The sequence below is a fragment of the Bombus terrestris genome, chromosome 4 (genome assembly GCF_910591885.1).
Source record: "Bombus terrestris chromosome 4, iyBomTerr1.2, whole genome shotgun sequence".
Classification (NCBI taxonomy): domain Eukaryota; kingdom Metazoa; phylum Arthropoda; class Insecta; order Hymenoptera; family Apidae; genus Bombus; species Bombus terrestris.
The window spans coordinates 9,114,887-9,141,188 of NC_063272.1; the positions used below are offsets into that span (position 1 = coordinate 9,114,887).

The 26,302-nt window shown below is 41.9% G+C and overlaps 1 protein-coding gene across 5 annotated transcripts in view; it reads left to right on the plus strand.

Annotated features, from left to right (window-relative positions):
- The window catches only part of LOC100643645 (protein pangolin, isoforms A/H/I/S), a 282,005-nt gene that overhangs the window by 234,503 nt on the left and 21,200 nt on the right, over nucleotides 1-26,302 (plus strand). The window contains exons 1-5 of one of the 5 annotated variants that reach the window (XM_048405145.1): nucleotides 6,257-8,596; nucleotides 9,887-10,034; nucleotides 19,747-19,837; nucleotides 22,243-22,338; nucleotides 23,398-23,535. In XM_048405145.1, coding sequence (XP_048261102.1) covers nucleotides 6,521-8,596; nucleotides 9,887-10,034; nucleotides 19,747-19,837; nucleotides 22,243-22,338; nucleotides 23,398-23,535 — 2,549 coding nt within the window. In that variant the 5' untranslated portion in view covers nucleotides 6,257-6,520. Of the gene's footprint in view, nucleotides 1-6,256; nucleotides 8,597-9,886; nucleotides 10,035-19,746; nucleotides 19,838-22,242; nucleotides 22,339-23,397; nucleotides 23,536-26,302 lie in introns of those variants that run through there. The other 4 variants (XM_048405146.1, XM_012308169.3, XM_048405144.1 and 1 more) reach the window with 4 other exon arrangements.

A 26,302-nucleotide genomic window follows, 5' to 3' on the forward strand; every position in this document is an offset into this window, starting at 1 on the left:
TTGGTACACTTTCCCCGCTTGACTTAAAATCGTGGCAAGAGAAACGGGTACGGCCAGTTTCCTTCCTGGGGTGTGGACACTTGTACACCACGGGGGCACTCTCGTATTTTTGCCCTTTTTTCACTCTCTCTCTCTCTCTCTCTCTCTCTCTCTCTCTCTCTCTCTCTTTTCATCGTTGCTATTTTTTTGCTCTCGACGGTGAAACGCGCGACTTCTCGCTCACGTGATATCGGTGTACACCGGTCGTGGATCGTGACTAATGGTTCCAATAGCATTCTTGCAGGATTTTTTTAAAGAATTTTTTTTTCTTTTTTCTTTTTTGTGATAGTTAAGCGATAGTTGGTATTTGGATTTGAGAATGCAAATTTCTTAGTAGGAAATCGAATTTGTGCTTTGAAGAATTTTTAGGAGAATCTTTTACATATGTTCCTTATTGATAACGTCACTTTCTTTAGCGTATCAGCAAAAATAATTCAGCATGAAATCCATTCTTTTCTTATAATATCCATATCTTTGTACGAAGAAGGGTTTTTTCCTTTCATTTCATATATTTTCAATATAATCAATATTTTGCCTAATCTTTTTATCTCATAACAATTAGTTGATTGGAATTTAAATTTGAAGATATCACGTAGATACATATGTAAGAGAAGAATATGGAAAGAACATGTATTGTATTGTGTAATGTAATGTATATCGATAGAAAGTGTTCTTTGAAAAAGTTCTTTTATTTGATCTGAGACTTTCGTTCGGTAACGAAATCTTAAACTGGAAAAATTGGAAACTGAAGGATTTTGAAACATTGGACTAGCGCACAATACCAGCTGTTAATGACTCAAATGCGCAGCGTTCAATCGAACGAATGAAAAGCGTCGAACGATTTCCGTGGGAGAGCCGCGCCGACTAATGCCGTACCACGCACGGTCCGGATCTACTGTGTCGAACAAAGCGGTTTTTAGCCGCACTGTCTAAGCTTTAAGGGCCATCCACACACCACTTCTCGTCTTCGAGATTTATGCAAGCTCTGTTTTGCATGAGTCATCGTTCTTCCGATCCTTTTTATTCTAGTTTTCGTCATAAACTCAGAGAAGAAAGAACGAAAAATTCCGATCTACGGCGAACTGCTCGTTTCGAACATAACAAAATTCTTTTGGCCAATTTGGTAATTTTGAGAAAATTGTTTTTTTTTTAAATAGTACACTACAGACGTATTTATAAAAAAGATCACAAAATATCAAGATACTTCACAAATTACTTTATCGAAGTACGTTATAATTAAGCTGTGTTACACCTTGTCGAAACTTCACGATACTACAACTTGTGCGCCTAAGATCTAACAATATTTCATATTTTTATTATAATTTATTTATATTTGTTTCTTAGTATAGATCATAATAACGTGTCTAAAGGAGTAACTAAAAATCTAGACTCGACGAAATTATTCTGAAACCCAGCAGATTATTACGATCAATAGCGCTTCTGAAAGGCTGTAATTTCCTACTTTATAAAAATCCCATTGATCTTCGGAAATAACAAATACCAGAAAATCATACTTACCGAGGGTTACCTCTAGGAAATTGCCAGAAATTTGTACAAATCACTTTTACGAGATCTTCCAACTTTAACATCCTGCGTCTCCGAACCTCGATCTTCGTAAGTTTTCCACAAATTCGACGAGATGAAAATCCTATGAAAATTTTAACAAGTTCTCCAATCTTTTCCACCCGCACGGTAAACATATCTTTCCCTTCAGCGATTCGAGTCCATATCGTTTGCAACGCTATGGGAATCTCGATTTTCCGTGGATGAATGGGGCCGCCAGGTGTCGTATGGACGGGGCTTTAGATCGGATCGCGGCGGCATGCGAGACTCGAATTCCGGACGTGGAGGAGACAACGCGTACCGGAAAGTAATCACGCATATACCAGCAGACCGGGCTACAGAGAGGAAGGCCGATCGATTAGCCTGTATCCGCGATACGTACGCCGCCGCCGCGCACCGCAACTACGTGACAAATATTATCGCGATCGACCGACCAGCTGCGTTTGATGTGGACGCGTTTATGAAATGCCGACACGCCGATAATCATGCGCGACCAGCGCCCAAGGCTAAATCCGATTTGCAATATTAAGCCGCTGCCGTGTTCCCCGCACGCGGAGGACAACGAGGAAGCGAGTGTACATGCGACGACAGTTTTTCGGCCTTCGGCTAATTAGCGTGGCCGATAGGGGGCTGTGCTACCACGCCGATCGCACGAACGACACGTGGTCGAGATCGTTGATAAAGAGAATCTCCTATGCTCTCCGGAATATTGGTTGATGATATTGAGGCGAGGACGTAGGGGATAGTGATGTTGAAATTGGAAGATTTCGTAATTAGCAGTTATGACGCGAGGGGAACATCTATCGACAAGTCGGATGGAAATTTGGGAATTTTTTGTGATTACGATTTGAAGAACCGAGTTGCGAGAAAATATTTGTGGGAAAAATGTATGAAAGTCGTGAATTGAAATTGGAAGATTTTGCGATTAACAGCTACGACGCAAGGGGCAGATTTTTCGTATTGGTAGAAGGAAAATTGTAGATATTTGAGACTTTCACTTAGAGAACTGATTACTTTAGGAAGGAATTGATGAGAGTGGTGGGTTGAAATTTGAAAATTTTGTGATTTGGAATTAAATAGAATTAGGAAGATTGGGAATTAAATGAGAATAGTTGGAAAACGTTGTGTTTTTATGGTTTGAAGGAATTGGTGACTAAGAAACATGTAAAAATTGTATGGAAATTTCACGTTGGAGATGTTGGATGTTGAAATTGGAAGATTTTGCGAATTGGTATAATAATGCGGAAAAAATTCACGGAATATTTGACGAAATTGATGACGATTGGAAATTGGATGTAAAAACTGAAAACTTTTTTGTAATTACCATCTGAGGGAGGAATTTGTGAAAAATTTGATAGACATAGATAAAAAAGGTGATTGGACAATGTGGAATATCACAGTGCCCGATTATAAGCCAGAAAAAAGGTGACCTATCCACCCGCTTCGCTATCTATTCACTTTGGTGAAACGATTAATTGAAATCGACGCCGATAACGACGCGTCGAGTGTTGGCTCGAAGCTCGATGGCGTCCTGAAGCTCCATTAGCTTCGAGTGTCTACGTTCGAATTCAATTTTTACCGACCAACACGGTTTGAAATTTTAGTAAAGCTGTTCCTCAACCGTAGCGTACATTTTTAGAAGAAGATAAAAAAATCCCTCTTCGATATATTTGCGGCAATATTTATTAAAATCGTCCAATATAGGAATTGATACTCTTAACTTTTCCGTCGAGGCACCCTCGAAATTAAAAGCGCTCGCGGTATTATAAAAATGATAGGTAGTAAAAAAGACGTACTACATATATATTTCCAAAAAATTGTGCAATTGCTCGGATTTTCTAATACAAAAATTGTATCCACGTTTTAAATAGAAATTGCACGTCTATTAAGTAAAAACATTTTTTTTAAATTTCTAAGATCGTTCTCTCATCATCATCTGACAAATGCATATATATACAACTGCATGAAAATAATATCTTTAAATATCATTAATAAACTATGGATCTTTGTGAAATTATTATTAGAAATCTAATATGCAAAAATGTGTAAAATCCGCGAAATAAGCTTCTCATTATAGTAATATATAAAAATTAAAACTGTGTACATAGTTGTAATCGTGTGAATAGAAATTTGGATGAAAATTCACACTCTAATTATCAAGGTTCTAATATCTTAATAAAAATAAGCGTAACATATGTAAAAAGTAATTAACCCGTTAATAATAAGGGATTCAACCTATACAAAGTCAAACACCAAGTACTAAAAATCTTCAAAAAAGATAAGAATGAAGCTAGAATTTAATAAAAACGAAGTTCCATATAGAGAGTTCCTAAAGCGAATGTCTGACCGGTCGCGTCTTGTTCCCCTGAAAACGAAGCATCGGACAATATGCGGCCTCGAATAGCTCGGTGCGATGATCTTTCGCTCCAGTTACGAAAAAAAAGCCTCGCGAGAGTCTACCTCTCTGCCGTGCAAATTGGAGCACCGATAAACGTGGCTCGCTCGATCAACCCCCTTTCCAAGGGGAACGTCTATTCCGGTAACTACGTTCTGCGACACGCAGACGGGTACACTCACCCCTTGTGCACGCTCTGCGATCGTCGAGAGCATTTATACAGGCTTAACCGTGCACTTTTCTCGATAACAGATAGTGTTTATTGGTTTGTTGCAATTTATTATCTCTCCACGAATTTTCTTCTTTATTTAAGGTTTTCGATACGAGTGCTTGTTGACAATATGGAACGTTTTAACGAAACGATTACCGATAGAATTTAACATGTATATATTATGAAGTACGTAGGATTTGTATTATAGTTTGAAGATATAACGAGATTTTATTGTCAAATTGTACTCGAAAGATGTTCGTGTGAATCTAAAAAGTCAGTTGGTAAATATCAAATTGAAAGGTTGTTCTAAGATTAGAAGGTTTAAGTATAATTTTTATTGGCGTATATAATATCACCGTTGAATACTTGTTAGTCGTGAACCTACTAGTACGACCATTTTCCGAGTCAAGTATCACTCAAAAAGATAGGTTAGGATCTTCGCGTTTTCTTCCATCTTTGTCGAGTCTTCATTATCGCTAGAAGGTAATTCGAGACCTCTTTATAAGCAGCGAATTCTCACGAGTATGTCATTGTACGATGATGAACGAAATCGGAAAAGTAGATTATTACGATTAATTCTCTAGATACTGTTGAGGTTTTATCTCGAAATAGAGAGAGAGAGGAAATGCGTGGATGAATGTATTATAGGATTTCTTTATTCAGAAATATTGGAAATTAGGATTTCTAGTGATCTCTATCCTAATATGATAGTTTATCGATAAATGGATTTATTACAGTGGATGAAACGGAAAACGATGATTATTTAACGTGAACTTAATGCGGTAATGTGATATCACTACGATAACTCTCGACTGTCGATTAACGACTCTTAACACTTGACTCTCCGGTGGCTAACTGACGACCAACGACTGCGGTGCCAAAAATATATCGATGGTCGTTAGGCCTATTGAAGTCTTCCGGCCCTTTCGGCTTGTCGACACTTGCGCTTTATCGTCGACATTGTGTGTATGTCGACGATCTTCCGCGGTACTACAATAGAGACTAAAGAAGCCGCTGGAAAGAGAACCGTTGTGCCAGGGCCAACGAACGCGACGCGTTCGTCGCTAGTTGTAGTTTTCGTAGGACTAAGAAAAACTAAACACTGAAGAAGATATAGAGTTTTCCTAGAAGTGGGGCCCATTTCAATAGATACGAAGATGAATTTCTCCAAATTCTGTAGAGTCCTCATCGAGACGTACTCTTCAAATTAAAATTCAATTGCGAGTTTCTCTGTCGAACTCCTATGATAACGTCAATTGCTTTAAACATCTTTTGAACATGCTTTCTACGATTTCATAAATACGTTCTACCAATCTATCAAACTCGGAAGCAGATGGAACACCACTGACAACAGAATTTTGCCTAAGAAGATTCTAAAATAGGTCATCGATTACTATTCACGTTCATCCACCAAATTCTCAAACTAACCTCACCTAACTTACCATCCTCGCGTCGTTAAACACGTATGTACCTCTCTCGTTTATCATGGAAATCTGTTTCATGTGCACCTTGTCAAAAATACGTGCTTACGATGAAATAACGACAGCGTGAAATAAAAATCACAATCTAAAAACTAACCTGGAATCGCAAAATTACAAACACCAATCTATATATAATTCCAAACTGCAATCTATGAAATTTGAGAGAAAGATAAGGAAGTAATATGATGTAATGTATAAATGATATCACCATGAGATCAATGAGCACCACGACTCGATACGCTAATTCCGCTGGCTGTTTTATCTTTATCACCAGAGAGAGAGAGAGAGAGAGAGAGAGAGAGAGAGTGAGAGAGGAGAGAGAGATACTAAACCTTCTCCGAAGCACTTGGTGACTGTACATCCGGCGGTGTATTCCGTCTCTGTCTCGCAACTGCTTGCGAGTATTCCCTCCTTCATCCTCCTCCTGCCGCCCAGTTCCTCCTGTCGGCACTGCTGTACCTCTCTCTCCTGCCCTCGCACCGATTTTCTCTTTCCGACTCTCTCTCTGGCTGGGTACCCGTGGCGCGCGCTCGCCCGTGTTCCCGTTCTCTCGCTCTATCCGCCCCCGCCCCCGTGGCATGCCAACCAACGAGCCGGGGCCGCTTTCGCTTTGTGCGCGCCGGGGCGGCGGTACATCAAAGCCTTCTAGTTCCCGCTCCGGCCTTTGACGGCTGCGTCGCGGCCGCTCGCTCAGTCATCGCTTGGTAGGCGAAGCCGGCACGCCGTGGATGAACGGTCGCGCGCGCGCCAACGCTCACCGAATCCGTGGGATTCGCAGGCCACCGCTGGCCAGGAGATTCCTCCGCCGCGGGAACGCTTCCGCCGTGGACGATGTCGCCCCGTGGCAGCAAGTGCACGCGCCTCAACGCCAGGGCGACCTCCAAATCGAGGTCTGTCGCTATACGTGGCGCTAATAGTCATCAGCCAAACCATCATCATCATGACCAGCAACGTCGACAAGCCGAGGAAGAAACAGGACAGGCAACGGACGTGGCTGACGAAGAAGAGAAAACCGTTAAAAGTGGCCAGTCTCAGAATGAAGGTACCACGACGACAACAACGACGACAACGACGACGACAACGACGACCAGAACGAATAAGTCTGCGGTGGCAGCGTGCGAGGGTCGATCGTCGTGGGCGGCGCGCATGCGCCAGCCCCTGGAGAGTGGCCTCGAGCCCCGTGAAAACGGCACCCTGGTGCAACGATGGCCGACCAGCAGACAACGCCGCCGCGAGCGGATCGCTACTACCGAGGATGATCCCAATCAAGGCGATGGTACGGTATCTTCGTCTACGTCTCTGTCTTCACCAGCTGCGTCCTCCTTCACGGACGCGTCGTCTAGAAGGTCTATCTCGCCTCCGTCGAGCATCTCGTCGCCGGCACACTCCACCTCGTCTACGTCTACCGGAGCTATCTCCCGAGAGAACAATTCAAGCAAAGATAATGATCGAGGAAATGATCGAACGAACGAAGAAGCAAATACGGTGGATTCTGGAAGGTACGGTAACGAGTCACATCAAGATAGAATCAGAAAAAGGAAACAGGAGAGACAGTGTTTCGTCAGGTCACGAAGTGTTAGAGAGGTGATAACGGAGAAATCTGCGGTTGCTACGCCATCAACGTTGTCTACTTGTGTTCCTACTTCTTCGGCGGTCTCCTCTTCCTCGCCATTCTCCTCTTCTGTCTCCACGACTTCCGACAAGGTCACGGAGCAGTTCACGCAAGCTAATATAAGAGGCTGCCCTCCGGTCACTCATTCGTCCGTTATAGAGAGCCTGAGGAACGCTCTGGAAAGCTACGACCGTAGTAGAATCTACCTCGCACATGTGTCCTTCCTGGATTGGCGGGACCTGCCCGGACGACGTCGCGCCACCTCCACAGCTGGCGATTCCGAGAGGGTGTGGGTAGTGGGGGCGGCGGATCACGAGGGCCACCACAGGACGCGACTGCTGGTAACCGGTCGCCATTGGCGGCCACGTTGCCTCAGACGAGTCAACATGCTGAGCCAGCCTGTGATCTACGCTGGTGGTGGCAGGGGTTCTCTCACGGTGGATCTGTTCCTCTGGTGGTTTCATCGAGAGTTTGCCGTGACGGCGATGGCCATGCATCCCGACGGGGCTGTGTTGGTCGCTGAGACCGCGGATTATTTGCCACCAGAGGCTGACTGCGTGGCTGCGGATGGATTAGTCAGGTTGTTTGTGGTACCGAAAGATTGCCTCGAAATGAGGATCGTAATTAGAGAGTTAAGAGTCAGATTGGCGACGGGTGTTCTTTCTAGAGCCTGCTACGGAGTCCATCGGAAAATCTCCAATCCTAATAAAGAAACAGATACTTTAACCACGTATTTAAAGAGATTCACGTTGAAGGAGGCTTTCGCCGATCTGCACAGAGCATGGCTAAGCGTCAGGTCAGAAACCTTTGCAAGAAGTTGGATCCTGCCGCGAGATCGCGATGACCCCTCGATCGGTTGTTCGAACAATATCATCGGCCTCACTTTATCATCTCGGATACACGCGTCCGATCAAGAGGAAGACAGGATGCTTCTAATCGAACTGCAGAACGTCGCTCGGGAAATGGGTCTGGAGGTCAGCGACGACGAACTGAGCAAATGGATCCTCGACGACGAGAGCGGCGAAGCTTGGTGCGTCAGGAAGAAGGAGTTGGAGGAGGATCATTGCCGCGGGGTGAAGATCGAGGCGGAAGAGAAGTGGGCCGATTACGAGGGCGGGAAGCAACAAGGGACAGACGACGAGGAGGACGAGGAAGAGGAGGAGGATGAAGACGAGCCGACCGCGGAAGAGACCGTCGGTCTACTGTCGAGGGTGCTGACTTGGATGGAGCGGGAGCCTCTCGATCCAGGACTATTACTCGCTGTCAGATCGATGCGCGATACCGCCGCACTTATGGTAAGCACCGACTGATAAGAGACAACCACTCGACGAGGTATCGATCGCCGCCGCGAGAGTTGAAACTTCGGTGGGGTTGAGGCTATGCGACCTTGCGAGCCTCGCGCCGTGCCTAGATTGAACTAATTCTCTTCTCTGCTCAACTGTTAGGAAGAGGAAAAGAGAGAAGGGAGAAGGGACAAGAAGGGATGAGACTCGTCGCGCGAGAGTACGTTGAAGGGCCACTCGAATTCGGCGATACGTCGTCGAGCCGGCGAATGGAAAGCCGAACGAGAGAACGAACCCTCGAACGTTCGAGGAGCGCGCGCCGTTGCCGCCGTCTTTGCAAATTAATGCTCGAGCTCGTCCTCTCGATAAGCGCGCTTTTCCCCCTTCGAGAGTTTATTGAATTGTATATTATATTTCCTCCTCGATGAGAGAACGAGGGCTTTTTAGTCCTCCGTGTCGTCCTCCTCGCCGATGGGACGACTCGTCCAATGCCGTCAAGGACAACGATGCTAATGTCTATGTTAAATAGGGAAGAACGGAAATGGTACTCAACAGGGCCGATCAAAGAATCGGATACTACCTTTGTTCGATCGTTAAGCCAACCTGTTCATGATAGGAAGGTTGTGGTAAATGGGATGGTTTTGATGGTAACTGGCTGATCGTTGTTTGATCAAGGGTAACTTTATAGTCACCACTTGATCAATTGCAGATTCTTCGTTTTTAGGGATCTTTTATGATATTATTCTTCTTATTTTTTAACCTCTACGATCCGTTTTAATTATACATGTTTCACGTTCTTAATATTTCAATATTAAAACGGTATCGATATTTTTTAATGTTCCAATGTTTGAATATTTTAAATTTATATTTCTTAATGACATGTGAACGGAGAAATAATCCATAAATTAAGACCCGATTAATCTTCTTCTACATAACGCGTCGATATCTTGAAATTTCAAAGTTCAATTAGCAAAACAGGCGGCGCATCATCGATCAAACGATAGGGGGGAGGTGATGGAGAAAAGAAATCAATTTATATCGTCTCACGCAAACACCTGTCGATGCTTCCGGAGTATCAATTAATTAATTGATATCCCCTGGCGGATTGCTAATTACCTGGCTGCATTAACGAAGCATTAATCAACACCGTATTAATTAATTACTCGATAACGATAATGCAACGTCGACACGCGAGGCTTGTACGCTATACCGTGTCGAAAACGACGCCGGATATATACTTGTTTTCGATTTCACAACGCCCGTTCATGCTAACCGTTTCCCCTTTCTCTGTTTGATTTATAGGCGAGCAAGATGGGCCTGGCGGGGACGCATCCGAGCGGTTTGCCCTTCTTCTGCCCCAATGGGGACCACCTGACTCAGCCACCGCCTGCTCATATGGGAATTCCACCGTACGGGACGCTCGATGCGGGTAAAGCAGCCGCAGCGGCAGGTGAGTACTGAATATCGCCTTTAAATTGTACCTTCGAACAGGTTCAACGATGGTTATATCGTTTTTTTCTTTAGTTCTTTCTTGCAGCGGTATGTTGGAAATTTTTGGAGGGAGAATATTGAACTCAGTGGTCGAATTAATGGTTCAAGTAGGATTGAAATTTACACGAGTACTTTTAAATTTAAGACTGGAAATTTCAAAATTATAGAAGCTGGGGTTTCTGAAAAATGAAATATTTATTCAAAAAGGGCTTGATTTACACGAAGAGATTTTTTTTACTTTAATTTTACTAATTTCTAAGTTCTAAATTCTTGATTTCGAAGAAGTGTTTCGGTGGTCTTCAGTTTTTGATAACCACGCGATAAAAGGGCGTAGAAGTTTCGAATCTACGAGATTCCGAGAGTACAAATTTAAACATAGAAATTTAAATTTCAAAAATTCAAATTGAAACTTCGAAACTTCGAATTTACATTTCAAAAATTCGAATTTTAATCTCAAAGATTCTAATCTACACTTCAGCAATTCACATTTACATTTCAAAACTTCAAATTTAAATTTCAGAAACTCGAATTCAAATGTCAAAAATTCAGATGTAAATTTCAAAAACTTGTGAAGATTCGCATGTCGGGTTCAAAAACGTGTGTTGCATCTACGTGCATTCAATTTTTAGATCTCTGAAATTTCAAATTTTAAAGTAACAAAACTACCGATAAGTGTTTACAATTAGGAAAAAGTAAGAATTAGATCGTGTTAATTTTATGAATACAATGTGGCCATGAAGCTATCGTGTAGTTGTTAAACTCCAAGTGAGGCATTGGCATCCAACAGCACCCATCCCTTTGCCTCTTGATTCTGGAAGTTAACCTTAAACCATCATCAACTTTCCGCAAAACATACACAGAGAGGTTCCACCCCGTGCTATCGGTTGAATCAATAATTCTTTTACGAAGTTAAACCACTAGTGTCGGCGCAAATATTGACAACTCTCTCAAATTGTAATTGATGGAATACTTCTCTCGTTCCCTGTAATAGAGCAACACGGTCTGGCTAGCGGTAAACTCTTCGCGTATCATTTCACTGTATCGATCCGCGCAAATATTAAACATCGTCCCTGTCCTAGATGAACAATACAAACAGGTTTTGTCTGCGGCTTGTCTCGATCAACAATAAGCAACGAAACGATTCAAATTATAACATGTTTCATCCATGCTTTTACCTAAAACCGCGCTCAAATGAGCAACTTTAATTCGAAGTTTCGTTTCATGAAATTTCTTTACTTAACACTCGAAATTTTGCAAGCGAAAGTGAAATCACTAAAATCAGAAACTTTAATCCGGTTGCTTGCTTTAAAAAAAGTATCTAGCTATAAAACGAACTTTTCTAAAAATTAGTTTTTTAAAAAAGTATAGTAATATGGGAATTTTTATCTTTAAAATATCGATACCGAAATTTCCAATCACGTACCAGAACGCTAAAAAGATGCATTCCGTTCTTACCCACATAATTCCACTTCAAATCAAGCAAATATACAACCAAGAATTCTCTTCGAAAACAAACCAACAATCTCTACAGCCTTCGCCGTATGATAAAACGATCCAGCATTTCCAGAAGCCTCCAAAGAAGAGAATCTTCTCTCAAGAGTCGGCTACGTACATAGGCCGGGTTAGCGAGCTAGCTGCACAGTGTCTTTTGCTCTCGAGGCAAATTAAAACACGTCTGTGTCTCTACGTGGTCTCGTTTGGTGGTGGTCGTGCAAACATTGGTATTCCTGCGGGGTTCTAATTGAAGGAATATTTCTTATCGAGTGAAGGGTCCGCTGTCGATGCCACGGCTCGAACTCGGAGGGAGAGATATGGAGAAGTAGGAAGAGACCGGGCGTCCCTAGAGAGGTTAACAAAGAAGGTTAGAGGGAGATGAGAACGGAAGCGGTGGTGGGATAAGAGAGAGAAGAGAGGCTCGCGAACTGGCGTCAAGTAGGAGAATAAGAGGAGGACTCACCATTAGGCTAATCAGCCAGGCATGCAGCCTCCCTCTGGCGCCGGGTCAAGGGGGTTTCAACCCGCCTCTCTATTTCTACAGCTTCTCTTCTTCCTACTCTCGTTGCACCCGCCCCCGAGACCGCCTCCCCTGCCTCTTTTGGGAACCCTTCGCTATCAACTCGCCAGCCAATGTGGATTAACAGTCGATGACCGGTGTATTTTCTTCGCGTACCAACGGTCTTCACAGATAATGATAGTTACAGTGGTTACATATGGTACTGGTACACCATTGTATTTACCGTGTTTATGGGAGATTTACAGATGCAAATGTGAAAAATGTACAAAGTACAGTACCCGTTACAGTATTTAATAGGCGAAATAAATGTCTATGTAAGACCAATGAATGAATAATAATAATAATGAAATGTAGAACCTGATCAAAAAAATACTTCAAATAGATAGCCGACGATACTTTTTGTAGCCACTGTATTTTAATGCCAAATATGGGTAAAAGGAAGCTTGGGAAAGTAGTAAACAGTGGTAGATTTTGATGGTGACACAGAATTTTTCAGGCCTTTTTTCTGACTCTTCATTTTTAGGAAGAGCGCGAGGTCGAGAGAGATGAGAATCGGTTTTGTAGCATCGCGTGATCTCGCATTAATTTGCGGGCAAGTTGTTAATTAACTTTCAAAATTGGTATTTCTTAATTAGGATCATCTTGCACAGCTGAATTAAAATTAGTAGTAAAAGCAATAGTATGAGTAGTACTATTTTCAAATTAGCGTCTTCTTTAACCTCGTAACTACCACAAACTTCGAAATCTTCCGTATCCTTTGACTTCACCGAAACCACCCCATTCACCAATTTCTATTACGCTCCATTATCCTTACAATACGTTTCTCTCCCTACAAAACTAAAATCGCCGAAGGAGAACGATTCGAATTCAGTTCGTCTCCACCTAAAGCGATCATTTCAACTTACAACAGCGAAAGGAGGGAAAAAAATCGGTAGAAACGAAGACAGAAAGCCAACCCGGAGATTCTGGACGTGTCTGTGCGCGTGCGCGCTATCTTTCTCTTCTCTCCTTCTGCCTCGGGCCTAGTTCTCGTGTCACCCTCTGCTCGCCCACGTCCCCTAGGTCCCTGGAATATGTAGATGGGGTTGATAGCGTTTATGCACGACTACGAGTTCGTACGGCGGCTCAGGTTCTTTGTCTTGCAAACGAGCGAGCATTTTGTCCCCACCCTCTTCTCCTCCTACACTTCCTCCAGCTCCTTCCTTCCCTCTAAGCTCGAGTTCACCCTCGTTCTCCTCTTACCCTCTCCTACAACCACCGAGAGAATCTTCTTCCTCTTCGTTCCTCTTCTAGGAAGTTCTCGGCTCTGTTCAGCCACCACCCACTCACTCACCCGTTCACTCGTGCTACGTAGCACCCGACCAAGAGCACTGCCACCACCTCTCTCGTTCAGACCTTCCCCTAACCTCTCTCTACTCCTCTTCTGCCTCCTCCCACGTCACGTCATCTCTTCGTCCCTGTCTTCCTTCCCTCTCCGTTCCTTTACTATGTCTGTATGCGTGTTACTCACTATGCCTATCTTTGTCTAACGCACTAGCTCTCTGGTTTTCTCACTTTATTCCACCATTGCTTGTTCATGTGTCCTCTCTAAGGTTGGTATTGTATGTACGTGTTGTACAACTATGTCTGTCTTCGTCTAACGCATTAGTTTCCAGATTTTCTCTCGCTTTGGTCCATGTTCTCTCTCTCTCTCTCTCTCTCTCTCTCTCTCTCTCTCTGTTTGTCTCTCCAGCGTTCGAAACCAACCGGTCGGCGTCTATGGAGACACCCCCAGCTCTTTCTCTCGCTCGATGTTCTCGCTTTCAGGAATATATTTCTAATTAGCTGCACTTTTATATCTTCGCCACGTGTTTATTCCAGGATTCCATGAAACAGAAAAGAGTTGAGTGATGACAGTAAAGGTGGGGTTTAGGGTACCGGAGAGTCGAGAGCGTCAAGCCCCTGCTCCACCATTGATCCGCTTAATTTTCCTCTTCTCACACCACCCCCTCCCCAACGTTGGCGAGCTTTCTCTTTTAAGTTTTCTCGCTTTTTCGTAGTACTTCTGTCGATTCGAGCTTCCGTCGCGATTATCAACCGCTTCTTCGGACTGTTCCTCCTGTTGCCTTTTTTGCTCTGATAGTTTTGTATATTTGGTTGGCACGATTTGGTGTGGGCAATTTCTGGTGTAGGTAGAGTTTCAGAGGTTTAACAATTGACTGACTTGTTAGGTTTGAATTTATGCTAATTTATATGCAAAAATAATCGTGCAGTTGTGTTACAAATTATACAGGCAAATTAACCTACTCAATTATTATCTAAACCATTTTAATCAATGGCACTCAAAGAAGTGCAATATTGTTCAACCCTTAAATTCCTCCGAATAATTGTTATTGCTGCAAAGTAAGTAATAATTGTTATTACTTCAAGTAAGTAAATCTTACATGAATTCGTCGTTTTAACAAAACTGATAATACGAATATTAGTATCAGTAATCGTATTCCCCTTTTACCTAAACCAACCCGGAATCCCTCCTATACAATAAACATCATAAACAACTGCGATAATAGCACGTAGCAGTTACGATTGTTCAAACGTACTACTGGCAACTCACAAAAGGCACCCCAAATAATTTGCACCCTATTCCGTTACACGAGAATGAGCCACACTAACTTCACGAATCTTCTCTCGAAAGCAAATCAACCCAGTCGATTAATGGACATAATAGAACGTCAAACAAGACCAGGAGGAGTATCATAGCCACCCCTGTGGCACCCCTGCGCGCGCGTGTTACAAGCAGAAAGCCACTCGGCCTCTTTCACCGGTGGCTGCGATTCTTCGAGCACCGTAATCCTTCACGAGTAGGTTCTCCAGTTTTCTCGCCGCTTCGAGCGGTCACTTTGACATCTTTGTCGGGCTTTCCACGCGTATGTCGCGGCCTCGCGCCGCCGTAAATACACTTTTCCTCTCGTTCGAGTGTTAAAATACCACTTGAACGTATCCTCATCGCAAGCAGACGTCGAGTACCTCGGCTCGAGTGCGCGAGTCAGCCCGAGAACGAGGTCCTTCTTTCGCGAAAGTTATTCTTTCGGCAGCCCTACACCTTCGAGGGGAGAACCAAGTACGCGCCCTTGAGATTTTCGCGGATTCCTACTAACGATCCTCTCGTTGGTTTCAAGATTAGAATATTAGGATCGTTGAAACCGCCTTTTTTACGAACTACATCTTACGCAATATTATTAGCCAAGTTTTGCGAGTTGTAAGTTACGAGTTACCAAAGTTAATAAGTATCCTTACACGATACGATTTTCATTACACGACAGTGTAACAAGTTTACTAATGAAACGAATGAAATTTTACACGTAAATTTGAAGAATTCAAAGTTACTTGATTATCCTATCGATTATCCTGGAATTTGTAACTTGTCATTTCGTTAATAACAGTAGGTGGTATATATCGTTATGCAAAATTTTTCGTATCAAATTTTCACATAAAGAAATTTCTAGGTAATAGTTATCTTAACGTTCAACGATTCAATTATACACACGTATATACGCTTTCACAATAATCTCCATTTCATACTAGTCTTTGATATCGAGACACGATTAAACCAGCAGAATCTGCAGCGGTACCTATGCTAACCCTCCGTCTCAAAAACCATCCCTTTGTCGATTTCGCCCCGGGAAACGTGTTTCCTCCCCTGCGGAGACAGGCACAAACCCCATAGTTCTCCACCGGTAACTATAACCGATTAAATGTTAACGATATCCTGTAATAGTCGCAACTGAATCAGTGAAAAGCAAACCACAGAATTGTCCGCTCTCTTCTATGAAATAAAATAGGAAGAAAAGAAAAAATAGTCGAAAAGCATCGAAGTCGTCGACCGGAGGGAGAAGGCAAGGAATAGAAGCGGGACGAGGGACGGAAAGACAGAGAATATCGCAGTATACGGAACACCGGGAGCTCGAGTTGTTCGAGAATAAAAGAGTAATTTTCCGGGTGGTGAGACCCCGATAATGGGGTTGCAGACTGCCGAGTCGACTGGAAAGTGATTAAGCACACATGACGGAGCCCGCGGACTCGCCAGGATATTACGAGCCACCCCTTTCAACCCACCCGACCTGACCCCCACCCCCACAACCCTCCGTAGGTTCCCTTATATCATCCAGTTCTTCTTCTGCTCTGCACTCAGCCGCGGTTCGTACTTCTAATTCTCGTCCCTTACCTTGTTCGTACACGGTATCGGACAGATAACGACCCCTTCCTGCGTTTCCACGAGCTGACTGAATCAACCAACCCCCTCAGACCATTTTTCTCTTTTTAGTCTGCGAATCGAGTCTCTCGGTCTCGATATCGACTCGTCTGTCTTCGGTTTTACGGCATCGATTCTTCCGGGTCCAAGGAGATCGGCTAGCAACCCTTTACTCCGAATGCTAATGAATCATCTTCAATTGTAGGTAGTAATCTTACAGGTTTCATTTTAGGAATAAAAGATGGAAGTTAACAGAGAGATTAAGATGATTCTTAAGGCTGCGTAGTTAATTCGATATAGTTTTTATTAAGAATGTAAGCCTGGGTTTGAATTGGTTCGTTGAGGGGGGGGGGGGGTATTGTTAATCTACCAAGATTAGTCTATAAGTTGTTGATAATGGAAGTAATTAGAAAAATAGTAGAATGGAAGCGCAGAGTAGAACATATAGGTTTAAATAGATCGTTCTGTAATGGACAGACAAATAGTAAGACGAAGAAGGAGATATAGGGAAACTGTTATTAAAGGATTGAGAAATATCAAATGGACTAATTCGTCTATCCTTCTTCATCCTCCAATTATAACAAACGCAAAATAGGATATAACAAACAAGATGCAAGAAAACATATAAAAAATAATATACCAACATACCAAACATAACATAAAGTATTACTTCATTCCTCGTTGAAAAAGACTAAATGTGTATTAAAAATATCAATGACCAATTATTCATCTAACTTCATCAAGAGATATCGAATCAAAAGAACAGAAGAACATAACAAAGAAGACACAAAAATGTCATGATATGTATAACGGACTATAGCAAACATACTACACCTGCGATACAAACCACGCTAACTTTCCAAAGTTCCATCAAACTGTACCATGAGTCTGCCAAAATAACACCCTATCACCGAACAATCTGCCTCGCCTCAATCCCAAAACCATACAACGCTTACAACGTCCCAAAACGCTCAATTAGCCGGAACTTCCTCCAGCAACGTGTTCTCTTAAGCTTCGATTTTCATCGCGCGTCTCTATTCTCGAAACGTTGCAAGCAACCCTGTCCACTAATCGAGAGCCACAGCATCTCTGCCTCTCTATCTCGTCTAACGATAGACACGGTCGTTATCCGGACACTGCAGGGCTTGGAGTGGCCCTATCGTAGAAAACCACGCGTTGACCGATTTCGTGCGCCACCGGAGAGTCGCGCTTGTGGGACGGTAGCCTTCGGGACATATTCGAAATGCAAAAAGGAAGAACACGAAGGCGGGGTGAACCGGGTGGAAGGTGGAAAGAGAGTCCATCCACAGTATACGAACGTTATAGAGGGGCAACGACGACGGAAGGGGAGGAAAGAGAGAAGTATTGGCCTCGTCAAGCGGTTTCAGGGCTTGCCGATATTCCGGCCGCTTCTCGTCGACCCTTATGAAGCCAATTACACTTCGCCTCGCCAAAGGCACCCCACTTATAGGCGGCAGTCGACGTTTCTGGGGCTCTTCGGGGGCCGCGACCGGTTCTGCAGCACGTATACCGGTTATGTATTAGATACCGCCACTGTGAAAGCTACGCTCACCCCTTTTCCTTCTACCTACGTCATCAGCTTCGTGTAACGACGATCCGGGGTGACAGTGTGGATACACGGGGTTTCCAGTAATTATCGATAGGGTGGAGTCTGGTTTCCAACAGCAGATATTCAGTTTTTTTTTTTTTTTTTTATTTCTTCTTTGCTGGATGAGGCTTTTGTTGGTTGGGCTACTGGTTGGAATTTTAAAATGTAATTATCGGGATTTTTGAGGCTATTATTGCTACATTATCGACGTATAAGAAACATCTTGAAGGCTTTTAATACGTTTTGAATCGTAGAGAGTACCAGTGATTTTCATCGTCTGGTTAACTCGCGTAATATTTCGATTATACGACGGTCCAAGGTGATAGTGCGGGTACAGAAGATTTTCCATAACAATCAACAGGGTGGAAGAGGTTGAGCGACGGATAGCGATCTTTCTATTTCTTTCGTGATGGGTTAGGAAGATCTTTCTGCTTCGAGAAACTAGTTTTAGATTTGGAGGAACTGATTGTACGTGAGAGAATTTTGTTAGAGGTTTTTAATACGCTTCGCGTCAATTCTAAACTTGGAGTAAATTGAGCATATAATTTCGAGAACTTTTAGAGATACTTTAATTAATAATTCACGGTATTTTACTTACATTTAGATAAAATCTTTTCCTTACTATAAAGGCAAATATTTCTTATAGAACATGTAGAAAAGATTTCTTCTCTTCAGATAAACGTTCCTAACATTCTCTAATGTATATTCTACGAAATACAATTGAGAATCATTTACGAAGATGATATAGGATGCAAATTGTTATCAAACAGACTTTTTTTAGACGGATGATAGTGTCGAACGTCGAGGGGACTGTGGCCAGCGATCAATGTCCGCTCGCCGGGTCATCCGATTTGCGTTTGTAGTGCAAAACGGCTCGATATTAAATACATAGTCCTTCTTTTCTCCAATCGGACCGTTTTACTTTGATCTCGTCCGTAATAATGTTTATCCTGCATCCGTTGATGCGAGGCCAGGAGACGCAACGCCGTCGGCACACCGATCAACCCCATAAAAATATATCCTCGGTAAATTGGCGTTCTCTTTCTAGTGGAAAGTCGTCCACAATGATGACAATTAAACAATTAAATAATATCACTTAAAATATATCACTAAATGAGATTCTTTAACTACAAAAAGTTGTGTTTTTTGAATTTATAGAGGAAAATTCTTGGATTTGTAGTATTTCAGTAATTTATAAAATTTTGTTATTATTATTTTTAGATAGGCAATGGACTTTGATACAGCTATATCGCGTTTCTGATTTACTATTCAATCGTGTATTCAAGTATTTGCAAATTAGAAATGCAAGAACTACTCTTCGACGATAGCAAGTGTACCAATATTATTTAATTATTGAAATTTCGATATTACTATTTAGAAATCACTTCAGTATCAACGATGGACAATCTTATCTTTATCCAGTACAATTATTACTTCATATACAATTTCTAGGTCCGTAACAAAATTCAAGACGTAGAAATCGTTCGATAGAATTGATCGTCCGTGGTAGGCAAGGCAGAATACAATTTTTTCTTAGAAAAGAAAAAAGCAAACTAAAAGTAAATACCAAAAAATATATTGTATGCTTGTGTTAGGCAAAGATCAGACATTATGAAGCGATATGTGTAGAAGTTCGAAAACGATCAATTTAACCGGCGCTGATAGGTTTAGTGTTAAATCACGTATAATTTCCATTAATATTTTTCAATGTCCCCGTTGTACATTTTATGATATCGCTTGTCATATTTAGTTACTTAACATTCGTGACAAGATAAAGGAACTTTTGAAGAGAACGGCATCACTGATTTTTGTTGCAGGTCTGACGAGAGCACCCATGTATCCCTTCTCCACGGGTCAATATCCGTACCCCATGCTTAGTCCGGAAATGACGCAAGTCGCCGCTTCCTGGTAAGTCAATATACCACGATATAAAACGTCACTGGCAAAAAGCTGCTTAAACGAATCTCATTACGTATCTCTCGTTATGAAATAACAGAGATAATTAATCTTCTTGTCGACTTTAGGTACCAGAATTGGAATATTACAATTTCCCGATAATTTCACGTCCCCGTCACGATTAAACGAAGAGCCGTTTATCATATTTTCGTATTGTGGGAAACGTGGATAAAAGAAACGGATCGAATACCCACGATACGAGATACGCTTAAAACGAAATAAAAGTTCCAAGGATTCGAGTTCGATGACAAGTGGACCGATTTACATGAGAAACGTCCAATTTCTCGAACAATATTATAATTCTACCTTTCGCGTACTAACGATTCAACCCTCAAACGCGCCACTCGACCAGGATAAACGTGATTTTTATTTAACCTCGCAGATATTCCCCTTTTCAACCCTTCCTCCTTTTATTCTTTCTCATCTTCCGATTGTGCGTTCGTACTCCGTCGTTGAAAAGATTATTTGAGTCAGCTGTGCTCCATTATTTTAAAATTCAATCTTGAACTTCGCACAGAATTATGGAATTTGCAAATATATTATGAGACGCTCAAGACCTTTCAGAGAAAGGCTATAGGCGAAGAACAGAATAAATTCCACTTTTTACAAGGGAGCAGTTTCATCTCGTGTTATAAAGGTTGTTTTTTCATTTGTGCCTGAAGGACGCACATTTTTCATATATTCTTCAATGTTTTTTTAAACATCGCTCGTCGTAATATTCAAATATCGAAGATGTTAAAATATCTCTTGCTTTAGTAATTATACTTAATAATTATATTTCGTTTCCGCGAAACTGTATCAACTTAGCAGCTATTTTTAAAATACTTACACCTTGTTTTCGTTTTCAATTATGTCATATTCTTCTGCTTAGTCAGACAGTAACGTTAAGATCAGAAAACCAAAAATATGTTTGCGATCTTCAAATGCAAATCGCTCGAAAATCGTTCATAGCCAAATTTGGCCAACTACAACACATTGAATTACCTGACTTGATCCAGGTATCTTATTGACTCAAATAATTCTACCTTATCTTAAGAGAAGAAGTTACGAATCAAAGCGATGGAGGCAAGAAAAATCAGAATTTCGAGAAGAATAGGCCAACAAATTTCTCGATTCAGTTCTCGTTTTTCCGGCCGAATCACGGCTTCGTTTCCTTGGTCATCCTCTCAATTCCGGTCTATTAGACCGCTGGTGAACGACGTAGTCGCCATCGTCGCCGATCCACCTATAACGCTGACCGCATGAACCAACCCTCTTCTAGAGGTTGCCTCCCTCCTTGTTATTTGCTTTCTGCTCGAATCGTCCTAAATTGAGATTTTCCACGGGTGATTAGGCTCGTTCTTCTCAATTAGGAGGGCGGAACCGCGCTTTTCCCCGGCGATCTCGAGCCATTCGTCGCGTTCGAGGAAGTAGCACGCCGCGAACAGCTTCCACAAGGATTTCTGGTCGAGTGGAGAGGAAATTGTGGTGGAATTTTTGTTTAAAGGGCTAGAAATTTAGGTTTAATCGTGTAAATTGAAGTTTGCAAGATTCGTATCTTTTTGGGGAATATTATCGTGGAAAGAAGAAATGGAGAAATGGAGGAAATTTCAGTTTGAAGGAGTAAAAGTCGTGTTCAATTTTGTAAATTGGAGTTTGAAAGATTTGTCAGCCTTTTTTCAAGAGATTGTTGTAAATTGAAGAAGAAACGAAATACGATGGTGGGAATTTTGAATTTAAGGGTGAAGATTTTAATTTCGTTGAAATTTATAAGGAAATCGAATTTCCAAGATTGCTTTCTTTTAGATGGATTATTGCAAGGTGAAGAAGAAATTCAAAGCATAATTTTGTGGAGCAAAATTTAGAAGATTAAATATCTTCCTCAATGATTTTTGTGATAACTGAAATATAATCGTAATAGAATGAATTTTTACTTCATAGATTACAGGTTTAGACGTAATTCTATGATGCTGATACTTGCAATGGAAGATTAGCATCGTGTCGGAACAGTTCAATAAAAGTAACGAAGACACATGCGCCAAGGAAATTTGATTAGAAAGATTGAAACTTAAATACTATTTTGGTAACAGAATTTAAAAAAAAATTCCATATATTCTGTCGTCTAAAAAATTCAACTTCTTGATCTGCCGCTTTTCCGAAGAATAAGCGTTTCAGTTATTTTTCCAAAACTTTCTGTATATTCAGTTTCGTGAAATTCATTCGTTATCTGTTCTCCTTTCTAAATAGAATTACATGGTAATCGAGAAGGGAACGCTTGAGAAATCATGAAAACCGCTCTAACAACAGAGACTGTACTGTACGAAGACAATTGCTTTCAGACTAATGCTTTTGTTTGACAAGCAACGATTTCGTTTCAGGCACACACCGAGCATGTACCCTATTTCCCCGGCAAGCACTGGTTTCCGAAGTCCATATCCCACGAGTTTGCCCATCACAAGTTCTAGTTTACCAAGGTTAGTAGGTGATCGAAATCGGATTTCTCAAGTTCATACAAACACTCTAATTTCTGTTACACATTACTTCACTCCGCGTCTCTCTACGTCTACACAACTAATTTTATCGATGAACGTTTCAACTTGTATCCTGCAATAAACTTTCGGTATTGCAAATTCAACTACCTGCGCCAACCATCTACGTGATTAATTACGAATTATTTAATAATATTTGTAATATCTGTTTATTTTGAAGAATCTCATATTGTTAAATTATTATTATTCCTTAAACGATGTTGACACGTTCAATTAACAATAACACTCGTAACTTTCTTACATTTTTAACCTCATCAGGGATGAATCTATTAGAACTAGAAATCGTTCGATTGTTTTATATCTTCTGTAATAACTCTAGAATTAAGCGAAAATTATCTAATATCCCTCAAGAGGTGAAAAACACTGAAACCGTCGACCGAACGTCGTTTATAAAATAATTGGTACTACGAATGTTTACGCATTTATGTAAAGCTTTAAAGATATTGGGCTGTTCCAAAAGTTTCTTTCGTTTTTTAAGGAAGTAATGGATGCAGAATATTTTTTGTTTCATATTATTTTATTGAATTATGTATGATCCAATGGAACAAAATGGATGAAAATTTTCAAGGTTCAAAAGTTCCTTTCGTTTTACAAGGAAATAATAGATTCACGACATTAGGTTGTCCCAAAAGTTTCTTCCGCTTTATGATTCTATTGGATCATACATGATTCAATAAAATAATATAAAACAAAAAATGTCGTGCATCTATTATTTCCTTATGAAACGAAAGAAACTTTTTCGACGACCTAATAGAAAAATATCGAGAATATACACATAGAAAACTGTACAAGATATCCAAAGAATGAATAAAATATTCGAAAATTTAAGTTTCGTTAAGTTCAAAAAAGTTCAGTTAGTTGTGCTCGTGGGAGTGTAAATTCGTATGCGCATTCGTAGTTTAATTATTATTGCGACATCGTAATAATCATTCGATAATTCTTCAGCGTCGTAAAAATAACGAAATTTTCTGCAACTTTTTTCAGTGATCTCTACCGGTTTTCGCCGACGGGTCTGATGCCCCCGCACCCTGGACTTAGTCCGCACGCACACGCGTTGGCGTCCCACGCACTGGTATCCTCGGCGCCGAAAACGGATCATTCCACCCTGGATCACAATCACAGGTTCGTTCCTATCGATATTTCAGCGACACCTACGTCCATTCCGCCGAATCAAACGATATTATCTCCTTCAATAACCTTTTCCCTATTCCTTTTCCCCATTCATAACGTATAACAGAACATAAATATCGATCCTTCCCTACAATTGACACAGCCAAACAGTTCGCCCTTACCGTCTACTGATCGGAAAGATATTCCATCGGATTAAACCTTGGAGTAATTCTAATCGATACTAACAATTAAACTGCGAATATTTATGCGATTTCATATTTTTGAGAGTATAATGAAAAGGAAAGAAAAAGAAAAAAATAGAACCTCGGTAGAAAATTGTTTTACCTACCAAGTATTATAGAAAGCACCGTACGTTGCACGTTTTCTATACCTTTTTCGTATCGTACGTAATCTGTGTAATTTTCCATCCCAATAATTTCAATAATTGAAAACAAATCAGAGTATACTTATAACGTATCAAGTATCGTAATTCGAGTGGAGTAACCATTCGGTTGATTGGAAGGATCGGAGTTGATATGAAATTTACGAGAGAAAGTTTCGAGGGGAAAAAACGAGAAGAAACGTAGATACATCAATATATTGCGAAGAGCAGCTTGTCAAAGGTATAACACGGCTTTCTACAAACCTGATGCTTTGATCGCATTCGCTGGTAAATATCGCAGTCGGGGGAAGCATTACCGAGGCCAGTCGATAATTTACTGGATGCACGATGGATACGCCAGAAGGGTGAAACTAAACCAGGGGACTATCTCTCTTTTTCGTTCTACTGAACCAAAAACCAATATCTCTGGACGATATCTTCTGTGTACGATGATAAAACGAACGAAACATTTACCTACAATGATCTTTCATTGTTCTTCGATGGTGATAGATAGCGAAAATGAACATGAACGTAAAATAGACGTAAAATATTGGTAGAGGAAATCGCTTAATCGATAATCGAATCAACGTTCAAACGTAAATATGTGATGTGGTTCCTCTTCATCGGTTGCTAACTATTTAATCTCCTTCCATTGATAAAGAAAAGCGTTTTATCGGTGGATAAAAATAAAAGGTACGCTACAAAGGAACATCGATGAAGAAACATAAATACACGATGGTTCCCTTTCATCAGCTACTATTTCATATCCTTTTATCAATAAAGAAGACACTTCGTAAATAGACGAAGAGAAACACTATATTCGAACATAAACGTAAAAACGTAAAGATATAATGTTTCCCTTTTATCAGCAACCATATCATATCCTTTTATCGATAAAGAAAGTCACTTTCACCGATACGCACCGGATAAATCAAACTGCACGTAAACTTACAAACGCGAATATAATCGATGGTTCCTTTCCATCGGATATTACTTTATATCCTTCTATCGATAAAGGAAGACACTTGGCTGATTTACGTCAGATAGATGTCTATCTGGACATAAACTGAAAAACGTGGATATATATATGGTTGCTCTTCATCAGGTACGATTTGATATCCTGCCATCGATAAAGGAAAACGCTTAGTTCGGCCCGTCCGTTGATAAAGAAGCGTCGACTGGCAGTGTATCACGGGTTGACGGATAGTTTCACTGACGACCATAGGGGGTAGCACGTCACGGGGTGTTCAACCCCTCGTGCAGTCGTTCCCCCTTCACCGTCGAGCGACGTATAACACTTATTGAATGACTCTCTTCGCACAGCGTCTGCGCCTGCTAGCGCCGCCAGCACCGCCGCCGCCGCCGCCGCCGCCGCCGCCGGTTATGTATTGATCATTACCCTCTTAAACAGATTTCTAATTTGCATTAGTACCCGGCCGATCGCCTGGCCCGAGCATCGTATACAAAGCCGCATGGTCGCGCTTCCTACATTCGAGGCACGCGTGTACAAGGCCGTACACGAGACACGCCGTGTGATCAGCTGGCAGCTGCTGCTGGACGACGAAGGCCGTTCTTGAAGAGGGGAGCGTCGCGTGCCGCCGAAGCGTCGGGACGCCCCGACGGACTTTTACGAGTCGCCTCGTGAACCTCGCGTGCTCTCTTGTCTTCCATTTTGACCTTCGATCCAGCCACGTGTCACGTGATTGAAAATCAACTGTTCATTTGATAGCACTAAATTTCTAACGTCTGTAGATAATCGTGATCTGGAAGGAAGAGACCTGCGAAAGAAATACACTGGTAATACACGTGCTCCGTTTAAACTGGATGCTTCACGTTGGAATATCTACGCGGGAGTGAGACGAGGTCACGGATCGATCAGACTCACGTGTCAGGATCGCAAGAGCAGATGTCGAAGGTTTCCTCTTGGCGCTTGCATTTTCTTTTCGAATAAAAAAGGGAATATATATATATATACATATATAAAGAAAAAAAGAGACAGATCAATATCGAAGATATATAATAAAAGCAGCTGATCCGTGGAGACTAAAGAGAAACTACGCTCTGTCCCTGTGCAGGTGGCATATATCGTTCCGTGTGGTGGTGGTGGTGGTGGTCCCAGGCAGAGAGAGTCGCGGCGGGGGTGTGAGGGTGCCGATGGTAGCGCCACGCAGCCCGCCAAAAAAAGGCATCACGCAGGGAAAGCGGAGAGAATGCAATCTTCACCCCCCACGCGCGAATTATACATCGGCGGATGGTAGGGTGTCGTTGCTGCGGAGCCATGAATCGCGATGATGGCCCCACGGTGCAGCCCTCCACCCCGCCGCCCCTTCCGCACTCGCGGATAATCAATCGTCGTAACACCGCTCGGTGATTCCACCGACGCCAGGAACGACGCAT